We start from the raw sequence: 13,201 nt of genomic DNA, 5'->3' as shown, positions 1-13,201 counted from the left end.
GGTGGGTGATGCTGGCAGGTGGGGTAGTCCCTGGGTGAGGGGTGGCACTGGTAGGCTCAGCTCCCAGGCAGCTGGTTTGTGCAATTCCTCTCCAGCTGGCGTTTAGGAACGGCCGGAAGCTGCCTGAAGGTGTCTTCTCCAGAGGGCTGGAGGAGGGGCCATGGGGTGCAGGGAGAGGACAACAGGGCCCCCAGCCTCCAAACGATGAGATTGCATCGTGAATAAAGCCTGATCCCAGCTACATTTAGGAGACGGGTTTAATACTAGACCTGACCAGTGCATATGGGCACTGCTGGCCTTTGCCCAATGGAAACAAAACTGATCACTTATGACTCATAGGTCCTATACTGCCAGCGGGAAATGGAGAGTCTCCTGCAGTTGGCGTTGCAGGGGGAACAGGGTTCCACCCTTGCTGGTGCCCAGGGGGCGCAGAGCAGTGACAGCCGGGGCATTTCTTAGTGGCCCTGAGTTGGTTACAGAATATTTAACAATACCAAGGGGAGCCCTTCCGCTTGGCTCTCTGCCCCTTGCCTTCCGCCCTTGCTCTTGCCTGCATCCGACTGGAACTGCAGTTGCAGTTCTTCCAGGCAACCTGATTGCTGACTCGGCGCCTATCTGCATGCTGGGAGGAAGTTCTCCCCAGTGTGGTGGCCTGCATAGCCAGAGGGAGAAGGAAGTGGAGGCGGACTTGTTTCAGAACTGGCTTTGAGCACTTCATTTTCAGGGGGGTGCAGAGCAAGGACTGAACAGAGACGTGGGGGTGAGGGGGCAGGCTCACAACCCCCACCTGGCTGTGATGATGGGGGCTGGAAGGTTAGCCGGACACTGCCAGGTGAGGCCTGGGCTGTGGTGGGAAAGAGCAGGCAGCCGCTGTGGGAGTCAGGACTCTTGCCCTGCACAGTATAGAACAGGGTAGGGAAGGGTGGCTCTGGAGCCTGGTAACAGGATACTCCTAGGCTACATTCCCTGGAAGCCGAGCACTTGGGCAGCCTCCCAGGAGAGATTCAGGTGATGCCCAGCTGATGAGCAGAGCGCCCACAGCCGGCAGCCTGTGTTTCTACTGGAAGTGCACAGCTGCACATGCCTGGGTGCACCTAACAAAATTTATTCTGCACGTGGGTGGGAAAAATTAGAGGCACCTCTGCAGGTCCTACTCCAGCCTGGGAGTGTAGGGATCCAGCCTCATTCCCATCGGGTGGCTCTTTGCTGCCCTGCGTGAGATGAATTGGGCAGGAGTCTCAGGCTGGTTGCTGGGGGGGGCTAATGTCTATGTTGCAAAAGCCCCTCCCCCCCCGGCTAATGGCCCTGTCAGGCCTGGTTCCCCACACTGTCATTAACACCCAAGCGCAGTGCAGCAGGGTGGGAGCAGTGGGGCTCGACCCCCACGCTGCCCCAGCCTGCAGGATTGTCTGAGGGAGGGTGGGCGTGTGACTGGCCCTGGCCTGCCCATCACCTGGCTTTGGTGCTGTGGAGGGAGGGAAGCGCAGATCTGTCCTTGAGGCTGGGCTCACCCCCACCCCACCACCGCATTCTACTTGCCCTTCCTGTTGCTTTGCTTTCATTTCACCCGTAAACCTGGCCCCACTGGCTGCCAAGAAGAGGAAGGGAGGGCGGTACCATTATCGCTGGCCACCAAGGCAAGCATCCTCCTGCCTTGCCCAGGGTGCTCTGGCCCAGCCTCTGTTGCCCCCACCCTGCCCCTGTGCTCAGCTGCACAGCTCAGCTGTCTGAAGGCATTTCTCCTCCAGCGTCATGGGTTGCTGGGAGAATCGTACGTGGCAGCACAGAGCCCCGGAGGAGCTGGGTCGCAAAGCACCCGGCTCCGGTCTGGAACTCAGTCTCCGAGTGGGTTCTGGATCGGCTCAGCGCTCCCCGGCTTCTTTCCCCTCCTTCTCAGGGCTCCTCCCCGAGACCTTTTGTGATACCCTGGTGAAAAGGGGGTCACTCATTAGGTCTCAGCTGGTATAGAGAAAGAAAATGGTCCTAACCTAGCCCCTGGCAGAGCGACTGGATCAGGGTGTGGCTGGAGCACACTCCATGACAGCTATTACTTGCTTCCCAGGCACCCAAAGGAAGGAAAACATAAGCTAGAGCAGCCCAAAGGCTGCTCAAACTTACCCTGGGAGCCAGGCACACCCCTGCACCACTCAAAAGAGGGAGACCACAATGACGTCTTAATGACACTTCTATCCCACCCTCCGCTCCTGCCCCAGCCAAGTCACTGACAGTCAAGCTCAAAATCTCCCCAGCCTGTCCCCTTTGCACTACAGCCCTGGAAGCCCTAGACCTAGACCTAGACCTAGAAGCCCTTCTCTGCTCCCTGGTGGAGGAAGGCCTGGGTCCCAGCTCTCGCACCGAGAACCCAGCTCCCCTCGGGTGTGCGCAGCCCAGTGCCGGGCAGGGTGTGGAGGGTGGGTTCGTCTGGGTGTGCGGAGCCCCACCTGCCGGAGGACCTGTTGGCAGTTTGGTTCCACGCTGATAAGAATCGCATGCAGCAGAAAGGCCCTTGTTGTGGCTGTTGCTCTGGCATCCGGGCCCAGCTGCTGTGCCGAGCGATGGCTTCAAGTGTCTTTGAGTGAGCTGTGAAACCACCCAGGGCTGTGCAGCTGGGGGGGGCGCACAGGAGGGCGCAGGCCAAGGTGCCTTCCTGTCACTTGGTAGCCTGGCACCTACAGACACATAGGACGGTAAGAAACGCCCTGGGAGCTACAGCTCCCTGCTGGGGCTGCCGTCCTCTGCCCTGGCTAGGAGGAAGAGGCTGCCGTGGGGCAGGGAAAAGGGAGGCTGGGGCCTTGAACCTGCTACTGCAACAGGCACAATCTCCTCTCCCTCTCTTGAGGGCCCTCCCTGGGCTGTTGGACCAGACTGGCGCTGACCCTGCTGGGCTGCCCTGTTCTGTTGCTGTAGCTTGGCCTATGTAACCAGGCAGGGTTTGCGGGGTGAGCTGAGTGTCCCACTGCAGCAGGACAGAGACGGGTGGTGGGAATGGGGGTGAGTCCCCGGCTCACTCTCTCAGGCGAGGAGCTTGTGGCTCTGCAGGGCAGGGCGTTAAAGGGCAGGAAGTGCAGATGGTGAAGCTTCAGCTGCCCCTCATGGTGCCCCGAGGGCTCTGGCTGCAGCAACCACTTTGTACCTGCTGCCCCCCAGCTCTGGGCAGAGACCGGTGGGGCTGATTGGTCTTGGAGCCCCAGGGCTTCCCCTCGCCGCTGTGCGGGACCGCAGCTGTAAGAGGGCAGCTCAAGGGAGTCACACCAGGAGGCGTGGCCCCACATCCCTGCTGTTGTGAGCTCCCTCCCAGCCGTGCCCTGGGTGCAAGCGCAGGGGCAGCTGTGAACCGCAGTAACATGGATCCCCCGCTCCCTTCGTGACCCCCCCCCACAGGTTACTATAATGGTCACACCAAAGTGGCCATTAAGAATCTGAAGCAGGGCAGCATGTCCCCCAGCGCCTTCCTGGCAGAAGCCAACCTCATGAAGAACCTGCAGCATGCCAAGCTGGTGCGGCTCTACGCGGTGGTGACCCAGGAGCCCATCTATATCATCACGGAGTACATGGAGAAAGGTGAGCCTGGCCGGAGCTGCCCTGTCCTGCCCTCTCTCACCCAGTGCTCCCAGGGACCCCCCAAAAAACACTACTCCACTGAGAGCCCGACCGGGGCAGAAGTGTGGTCCAGTTGTTAGAGCAGAGACCCAGCCACCAGGATGCCTGGGTGCCGTTCCCAGCCCTGCCACTTACTCACTGTGTAACCTTGGGTGGGTCATGTCAATGCCTGTGCCTCGGTTTCCCCAGCCTCAGCAAGGAGATGGTGGCAGCTGGCTGGTGCTGTTAGGGTTTGGTACTTAACTACTAGCTGTGTCCAGAGTGCTGCTTGGGCGGGGGGAGCAGTGGGCCCCAGAGGGGTGTGATTACTGTAAAGCCTCTTAAATGCCCCATGGTGCTTCTTCCCTTCCCTAAGGCTGAACCTGGTATTCCCCTACCTCATTACTAAGAGGGCAGGAAACTGCTCCAGGCTCCTGGCACTGGGGCTGTTCTAGTCCTGGCTCAGTGACTATTCTGATCCCTCCGGCAGGCGCTGCCCATTGTCTCTCACAGCCTTTGATTTCCTTCCCTTCCTCTAAGCGCCGAAAGCAGCAGGTTGGGGTCATGACTCCCCATTATGCAAAGGGTGGGACAGCGACACACACTAATCCTGGCAGAGGAGGAGGGAGGCAGGCTAGATCGGAGGGGAGAGACCAGACCTACAGCCAGTTCACCCTTTCCTGCCTGCCTGCGCTCCCCACCAGGCTTCAGCAGAGCTGTGAGCTTCCCAGCAACAGTGCCGTAGCCAACAAGAGCCTGGGTTGGAAGGCGTCTAAGCTAACATGGCCCCTCTCTGTCTCGCCGGCTCCATGGTGTGCGGCGGCAGAGTCCCGCGCCCTTCCTCTGAGCATTGGCAGCTCTGCTGTAGGAAATGCGCCCATCTGTTACATTTGGCTGTGGAGCAGAAAGGCCGATGGGACCCCGCTGGCCAGCCAACTCCAGCGTTGTTCAGGCTTATTTCTTGACCCAGATTGTGTTACTCAGGAAGTTTGCAAGGGGTTGAGTTCTCAGTATGATCCTCCCATGGGACCATGGGGGCTTAGGGGGACGTGGACCATCAGCCCTGCTGAGGAATGTTTCTCAGTGAGTCCCAGGTCTGTCGTGACGATGCGGGTGGTGTAAGAACAAGGGGTCACCAAATGAAATGAAAGGGGAGCAGGTTTAACACAAACAAAAGGAAGTGTTTCTTCACACAGCGCGCAGTCAACCTGTGGAACTCCTCGCCAGAGGTGGTTGTGAAGGCCAAGACTATAACAGGGTTCAAAACAGAGCCAGATAAGTTCCTGGAGATTAGATCCATCAATGGCTGCAAGCCACGCTGGACAGGGCGGGTGTCCCTCGCCTCTGTTTGCCAGCAGCAGGAGTTGGGCGGGATGACTTGATGATTCCCTGTTCTGTTCATTCCCTCGGGGGCACCTGGCATTAGCCACTGTCAGAAGACAGGACGCCGGGGTAGATGGGCCTTTGGTCTGACCCACTCTGGCCATTCTTATGGTCTCTGTGTGCAAATGGATTATGGAGCAATGAGGGGAGTGAGTTACAGGGGGCAAGGTCATGGGTTCAGCAAAGGAGAGGAGTAGTTCAGTGGTTAGAGTATTAGCTTTGTAAACCCAGCGCTGTGAGCTCAATCCTTGAGGGGGCCCTTTGAGAGGCTGGGTAGGTTAGGTGAAGCATGGTGACAAGTCTCTGTAATGAGGGCAGGGGCCTGGATTCCATGACCTCTGAAGGTCCCTTCCAACTCTGTGACATAGTATGTATGCCGCATGATGGCAACCCAGCATTGCTGATGCTTCTACCGCATTTTGAACTGGGGGCCATAAAGAAGCGTGATAACTGCTCCTCTCCAGAAGTGCTCATGACAGCCCAGCAAAGGGATCAATAATCTTCTCCACTGAGTGAGCCCAAGCCTGCCAGGCCCAGCCCTGGCTAGTTGAGCATTAATGGGGCCAACCAGTCAGTTCCTGCAGCTACCTGAACGCAGCTGGCCTCCTGGAGCAGGTTTTCTGGTGCCTTTGAGAAGCCCAGGCACTGCTGCCAGCTGGATGGAGACTGCCCTGTGCTGGGCCTGAGGGGGGTACAAGCTGGTTTCCAAAGGGTTGCCCTCAGAGCAGGCTTGGCTTTGATGGGCACTTGCCCTCTTGCAGGGAGCCTGGTGGATTTTCTCAAGACCTCGGAAGGACTCAGGCTCACCATTAACAAACTGCTGGATATGGCAGCACAGGTGAGGAGAGGGGAGCTGGGCAGGGGTGGGCCAGGCGGGGGACGAGCTGGCAGAGAGTCTGCCCCCAAAGCCTGGGGAGTGTGTGTTCCCCAGGGCGCTGAGCACAAGGGATGGAAGCAGGTCTTGGTCTGACACCCTGGGCGTGGTGGGGTCCATCCAACCAGCACCCTGCATTTTGGCACATTTCGTCATGACTAGTGCCCCTGGGGGCTGGGTGGTGTGAGGGGAACAGAGCAGCATCAGCTGAGCTGTGGGGCAGGGGATGGCAGGAATGGGGGGGGGCTGCTGGGTGGATGTGGGGGCTCAGCTGAGCTGTGGGGCAGGGGAAGCAGAGGGCTGCTGGGGAAACCCAAGAAGCGTGCGCAGCTCTGGGGTGGATGGAGTTTGTCCTAGCCCTGATGGTAGCCGCAGCGGCCATCTCTCCCTCCTATTTACTGCCATGAACCCCCACCCCGATATCCGCGGTGTAGGAATTTCCCCTCTGCACTGAATGTCCAGCATCAGCCCCCGGAGCCCCCTGCAGCTCCCCCAGCCCTGACATCTGCGGGAGATGTTTGACTCGCTGCAATAAGAGCCGCTGTTGGGGGGAGGGGGGGCTCCGATGGCAGAATCCTCAGCTGCTCCCCGTCCCGCCATGGGTAACCGCCCCCTCTGCCGCCCCGCCCCAGATTGCAGAGGGAATGGCCTTCATCGAGGAGAAGAACTACATCCACCGCGACCTGCGTGCTGCCAACATCCTGGTGTCCGAGACCCTCTGCTGCAAGATCGCGGACTTCGGGCTGGCCCGGCTCATTGAGGACAACGAGTACACGGCACGGGAGGGTGCGTTCCCTGCCTGCCCTGCCCCAGCACCCCTCCCTGGGAAGCGGGGTGGTGGGGTTCCCCGGGCAGACCTGGGCCCTGCCAGCAGATCTCAAGGCTGGAATGGGACAGGACGGCGGGGTTGCAGGGACGGTTGCCCCAGCTCCTTTCTCAGTCTGATCCACCAAATACATGTTGGGGTGTCTTCTGCATCCCAGAAACCGCTGGCTGAGGCTGACGGCCCCCAGCTGCAGCATGGCTCCTCCGCTGGCCCGTCAGGGAGCAGGGTGGAATTCACTGGGGCAGCAGGCTGTAGAGGAGTCGCTGGAGGAGAAGGAAAATCCCCTTAGCTCCCCCACAAGGAGGAGCAATCACAGGCGGCTGGGTGGGAAACAAACTCCTGCAGATTTAAACCCCTCCAGAGGCAACCAGTGTCTACCCACCGACAGCAATCAGATTTTGTGCCATTTATCCAGGGCTGGGGGGATCTAGGAACCCCCTGCTCTGCATGAACATGAAAGACCCCAGGGCGCTTGGTGTGAATCGGGGTTTGGTCTCCGCCCAGGGGAGGCTGCACTTCGTACGCAGCTCTCGGCTGGGCTCGGTGGCGGTGGATGCGTTTGAGAATTACGCGAGGTTCCCCGGCTGGGGTGCTGAGGGCTGCCCATGGAGGCTTCATGCGGAGGATGAGCTGTCGTGAACCGACTCCCCCACCCCGCCCGCCCCCACCGGCCATGTAGCACTGGAAAGTCTAGCTGGTGGCAAGATGCTGGCCTGAAGCTTCTCTCTGCTGCTTCTCCTCCCACACAGGGTAGTTTGGCGTCAGGCTCGGCATAGGCCTCGAAGTCACAGCCCAGGCCGGGGAGGAAGTGGGAGCCCACCGCAAGCAGCCTGCCGCCCCTGTACAGCTGAGCTTTTTGCAGCTCTTAGTGCATATGGTGCTGCAGTGCAGCCTGAGCTGGGCCGGTGTGAGGTCCTGCAGAAGCCACCTGGGACCTGGAGCTGTCTAAGCTGGATGCAGGAGCTGGAGAGAGCTGAGACCTGGCACTGGCCAGGGCGGGCAGGAGGCTCAGCTCAAATGTTCCAGGGTAGCTGAGGTGTGAGAGGGGAAAGGGTTTGGCGTGCAGAGACAGCGCCCCACTCCTGAGAGACTAGGGGGAACTCTGGGAGAGAGCCTGAGACTTCTCGCCCACCCCCTGCTGGGGTGGTACACTGGAGGCAAGAGCTCTGGAGAACATCCCCAGGAAGAGGGGGTTCCAGGTCCGGACACAGCCCCTCCTGTGCGGGATGGGGTGTGAGGAGCTGAGCTGGAGGGCTAGCAGTCTGGAGAATGAGCGTGGGATCTTTGCTGGTTATAGGGACGTGTGTTGTCCTGCCGTGGCTATAGGGGATGGGACTTAACCTCCTGGTCCATTCCAGTCCACTGATTCTTCAGTAGGGGACACAGACAGGTGGAGAGAAGAGCCTGGCTGTCCCTGCCTCCCTCCCTCCCCCCAGTTCCCGCAGGCCAGTGAAAGCAGCTGGGAGAGACCATAATCCCCTTCCCAGAGCGGAGACTCACATCAGTGCTGCAGGATGAGAGCCCTCTCTGGTGGCTCGCTCAGGAACAGCCAGCCTTAAACCGTGGGTGTTGGCAGCTGTGCTAGGGTTGGGCATGGGCCCCATGGGTTCCATCACTCAGGTCAGTTTTGGCAACTCTGAGGCCATGAGGAGAGGTGCAGCTGATGCTCAGATCTACCCATCAGTGGTCCATGAGGTGGATCTCGGGGAGCATCCTCAGTGCCAAAACTGTTTTTTTTTTTACACTCTGGATCCTTGTGTGGTTCATTGGCTCAGGTGTGAGCCTCTTTTTAGCCCCCTCCTCTCCCTTCCTGTCCCCAGGAGCACACACAGCTTTCTCCCTGGCTCAGGGCCACGCCTTGCATTCTGGGCGGTGAAGACGAGTGTGTGTCTCTGTGTGTTTCTCTTCTGCTGGTTACAAAGTCACGTGCCCCGGCTTTCCCGTAGCCTTCAGGCCTCTCGGTTTCTTCTTCCGGCTTGTGAGCTGCGCTGGTTCTGGATTGTAGAACGAATGTGGCTCACAAAGGATGTCACCAGCCTAGTGTAGACAGCAGGGAGCACACAGTGACTCAGCCAGGCTCAAGCCACTGTGCAGGGATCTGTAGCTAGCTAGCTGGTAGTTAGTTGAATTTTCCAGCAGGCATCATACTATCCCCGTAGGTTCAGCTTTAGTGTCTTCAGCCTGCTTGTTCTTTCTCCTTGTACCCCTTCTGGAGTCACTGTTTAAAACCCTGTGCAAAGTTTTTGGCTTTCCAGTGCAAGGAGCTGTACAAGCTAAAAACCCAGCCTGACACCTTGAAAAGAGCACTGCTCACGCATCCCCTGGATTAAACCTTTTCTTGACTGATGGTTGGAGCGGTGGCTTCGGTAGATCTGGACGTGACTGCCCCTAGCACTACAGTTGGACGAGCAGCGTTTCCAAATAATAAAACCTCAGATAGTGCAAGTGTAGAATTTACTTAGGGGCCTTTCGGGAGAACTTTGATTGTGTGAATAGTGTCAGAGATTTTCCAGGGGCTCTTGCGATGGGTTCAGTGTTTCCTGCCCCAGCCAGCTGACCAGGAAATATAAACAACAGTCAGTCTCCCAGTTGTGCTGGGCAGCCCATGCTCGGAGCAACCTCAGGATGCTCCTGAAAAAAAAATTGCATGAGTTGGTGTAGCCCTGAGATGGGCAGGAAGCAGTGTTCCCTCTAAGCTGTGCATTTGGGTGGCCATCCAGATGATTAGCAGAGTAGCCACAGCTGGCAGCCTATATATTTCTGCAGGTGGTGCACATTTGCACATGCCTCGGTGCACATAACAAAAGTTATTCCACATAGAGATGAAAAAAAATTGAGGGCGCATTTGCAGGAAGGGGGTGAGTGAGTGATGGGGGGAGGTGTAAGTGATGAGGGCAGGTGGGAAGGTCACAGGCCAGCCTTAAACTTTTTTTTTTTCTTTAAATCTTGCCTATTTCAGGAGCAAAGTTCCCCATTAAGTGGACAGCACCAGAAGCCATTAATTATGGGACATTCACCATCAAGTCTGATGTTTGGTCGTTTGGAATCCTCCTGACTGAGATTGTCACCTATGGCCGGATCCCTTATCCAGGTTAGGACTTCACAGTGGTATGGCCAGTCCCGTCACCAGAAGGGGGTTCTGAGCACCCCCATATGTGTGTGCGCACCTCCCCCTTTCTGCCGATGGGACTGTTGCATTCTGCGTAGCTCTTTAAGTTAAGAATGCAGGGCCATTTTGACGTAATTCTACTTCATCACCCACATGAAGCTGAAAAAAAAATAGTAAGCCTGCTAAACCTCGGGTTGTGAGTTCAATCCTCGCAGAGGCCGTTTAGAGGCTGAGCAAATAGATGTCAGGGATGGTGCCTTGATCCTGCTAAGTGGGCAAGGGACTGGACTAGATGACCTCCCAAGGTCCCTTTCAGTTCTAGGAGAGGTGTATCTCCAATTATATATATATATAAAACCAGTGTTTCTTGTAAGCTGAGCACTTGGGCGGCCACCCAGGAGAGCTTCAGGTGCCACTCAGTTGATTAACAGAGTGTCCACAGTATGTGTTTCTACTGGTGGTGCACATTTGCACATGCCATGGTGCGTAGAATAAAATTTATTCCACCCATGATGGAAACATTGAGCTCCATCTCCTGTGTCCCAGGAGGGGGTGTAGCAGAGCACAGGGCAGACACTCCCAGCTGCTCTAGTTCCAGATCGGCTCAGCCAGAAGTGCAACAGGGAGTAAGGTGGGGAAGGGCAGAGCTACAGCTCTCCCAGCCATGGCCAGCCCCAGGGTTTGTAAGTTGCAGCCTCGTTCGGCCATTCCTAACTAAGGGCTGTGCCTTGTGACTGCAGGGATGACTAATCCAGAAGTGATACAAAACCTGGAGCGCGGTTACCGAATGCCCCAGCCAGACAACTGCCCCGAGGAGCTGTACAGACTGATGATGCACTGCTGGAAGGAAAATCCAGAAGAACGCCCCACCTTTGAGTTCATGAAGAGTGTCCTTGAGGACTTTTTTACTGCCACCGAGGGCCAGTACCAGCAGCAGCCGTGATGTGACCCTGAACAGGGGCTGACATGTCCTCACTTTGGGATGTGGGGGTGGAAATGGTCCCTGTGTATTAGCTCCTGAAAGACACACACCTCAGGCCTGGGCTTTCGGATCAGAGTCTAAACCCTGGCAGAACCGGCCCACCCCATCACAATGGTGAAGCTGTTTACACGTTCCTGGAGCACACACTCGTACGGCAGATTCTTCTTGATTCTCAGAGCAGAAGTGATGTGTGTCTTACACCTGCGGACACAAGAACTGCACGACCCTGAGGGGTGCAACGTTCCTCTCAGAGCTGCGTGCACGCATGCCTACATGCTGGAGTGCCCAAGCAAACACCGTGGGCACCCGTGGCCACTCAATGCACATGCAGTCAGTACAGGGGTCTGCACGTGGGACATACCCACAGAAATATTCAGCTAGGCAGAAGCACGGCGAGGCTTAGGGGTGTAGACACAGCACCGCGGAGTGGACACGGGGACGTGGAATGCACATACAACCGAGAGCTGCACTGGAAACTGTCAGACCCGTATCGCTGGCAACTAAACTCATAGTTTTGCATCAGTATGATGCAGAAGCCGAGTTCTTTCGGAGCCCAGGCTACAGCTAATGCTCAGACCCCACCGCGGATTGCGCTGGAACCCAAGGGCCCCGCCTCTGGATAGGCTCAGAGAGCTGCAATGTGAAGCAGCCCACGTCCCTTCCATCCCTCCCCTTGTGTTCCCAGTGCAGTATTGCCCCAGGGAGTTTCCTTTCCCAGCTGAAGATGGTGGGTGTAGCCCATCCCCTAGGCATTTTGCATGGATCTGCCAGCCTTGGGAGTGGAAACACGCACAGGGCTGTGATCAGGGCATACAAGTCGCTGCATCCACCACAGCTGCTCCAGGGGGAAGCAGGGCCCCATTGTGCAACATAACAGAGGCAAAAACCTTTTCACGCCAGAGCCAGTTTCTGGACACGCCTGCCCACATCTGTTTGTCCCAGGCCCACAAAGCAGCTGCTCCTTGCCCTGCGCTCTTGTTCATCTTCGCTGAAATCACAGGGCTGGACTCTGAACAGTGCCTGTGGCGCACAATGGCTCCCAGAACTCTTTAGATTGCAATCACCAAATTCAAACGTTTTAGCAAAAGCAGAGAGGAATGCACGGGCAGGAGGGAAAGGAGCAGATTTCAGCTCAGACTGCTGATGACCTGGGGAGTCAGAGACCCGTGGAGAGATACAGGAGGCTGTTTCAACTAGCAGGAGCTGCAGAGATGAAAGCTCTTTTGGTTTCTCTGCATTGTTGATTGGGACATGAATGTCCTAGACAGTCATTTGAGACAGGTTCAAACCACAGTCCTTTAGATCCAGAAGTCGGCGCAGCCTTTAGCCCCAGGCTGGACTGGCAGGTGTTGACTCAGTCTGGACCCACCCCTGCTGTCAGGGATTCAGCGTCATCTCCCAAAGCCTTGTTTGAGAGAAACCCTCTCTGTTGCCTGGTTTAGGAACCAGCCACCCTGAGTGACCAGCCTGTGCAGGACTCTTCTTTGTGTTGTATTTTAAAGCCCTGTCTTGTGTTGCTCTTCAGTTTTCAGTAAACAAACACCTTTGAAATGGAGCCTTCTTCTTCCACCAAGAGGTGGAAACAGAGGCAGGGAGGAAGCTACCCAGTCCAACTTGTGATTGTGTGTAGGCAGTGCTGTGGGTGGGTCCCTGCCTGTCCTTTACTCAGACGCTAGATGGCAGAAGGGTGGATCCTGCCCTGAGCCGCAGGGCCACTGCAAGACTGTTCAGGTTCTGAGTGGGTGGGCTCCTGAGCACCTTGCATGCACGTACATCTTTATGGTGGGGGCTCAGCACGTCACAGACTCAGCCCGTTACACCCCCAAGCATGGTGACTGGTGACGTCGGTGAGCTGAGGATGCTCAGGACCTTACCCAATAGGGAACTTGCAGACTGGGCCCTAAGCCAGGCCCAATGGGATGTGAGTGAGGGCACCTTGTGGGGAAGGAGATCTGAGGCCCTATTTGGCAGAGGACGAGGGGTGCACTTGGTACCACCTGGGGCCTGGCAGAGACTTAGTGGGCCCATACTTGGCAGGGTGAGTTGGAGCATTCAGGGAGTGCCCAGGAAGGGTGGTGCTGGTGTCACAGTTTCAGGATAGCTGCACCAGTAGCCCTGCTTGGTCTGCTTTAGGCTACCAGTTGCCACCTCTTTTGGATGGAAACCTGTGTCTTATTCCCTTCTGCCCAGGGATTTTAATGCTACACAGCTCCCTGGTTTACTGTGTCATATTCCTGGTAAGCCAGTCTGCCTAAAAGGCCAGCATTTATGTTTTCCTTTCTCTCTAGAGGTGATGCCCAGAGTTATGAGTTATCTCTTCCCCCCACCCCTTGGTTCTGGCTAAACAAGCACATTTATTTTTAAGGTACAAGCATTACAGTGAAAACATATTAATAAAAGAACCTATGTGCATGTTAAAAATGCTACTTGACGTCACCCTGCCCCACC

The 13,201-nt window shown here is 56.8% G+C and overlaps 1 protein-coding gene across 1 annotated transcript in view; it reads left to right on the top strand.

Moving 5' to 3' along the window:
- The window catches only part of LCK (LCK proto-oncogene, Src family tyrosine kinase), a 39,823-nt gene extending 27,424 nt beyond the window's left edge, over positions 1-12,399 (top strand). The window contains exons 10-14 of the mRNA XM_074976315.1: positions 3,382-3,561; positions 5,724-5,800; positions 6,469-6,622; positions 9,622-9,753; positions 10,512-12,399. Of these exons, the coding sequence (XP_074832416.1) occupies positions 3,382-3,561; positions 5,724-5,800; positions 6,469-6,622; positions 9,622-9,753; positions 10,512-10,714 (746 nt within the window). The 3' untranslated portion in view covers positions 10,715-12,399. The remainder of the gene's footprint in view (positions 1-3,381; positions 3,562-5,723; positions 5,801-6,468; positions 6,623-9,621; positions 9,754-10,511) is intronic.
- The last annotated feature ends 802 nt before the right edge of the window (positions 12,400-13,201 follow it).

The sequence above is a fragment of the Carettochelys insculpta genome, chromosome 24 (genome assembly GCF_033958435.1).
Source record: "Carettochelys insculpta isolate YL-2023 chromosome 24, ASM3395843v1, whole genome shotgun sequence".
Taxonomy (NCBI): domain Eukaryota; kingdom Metazoa; phylum Chordata; order Testudines; family Carettochelyidae; genus Carettochelys; species Carettochelys insculpta.
Note: the sequence above shows the minus strand (reverse complement) of the source record. Positions and strands in the feature narration are given on the sequence as shown.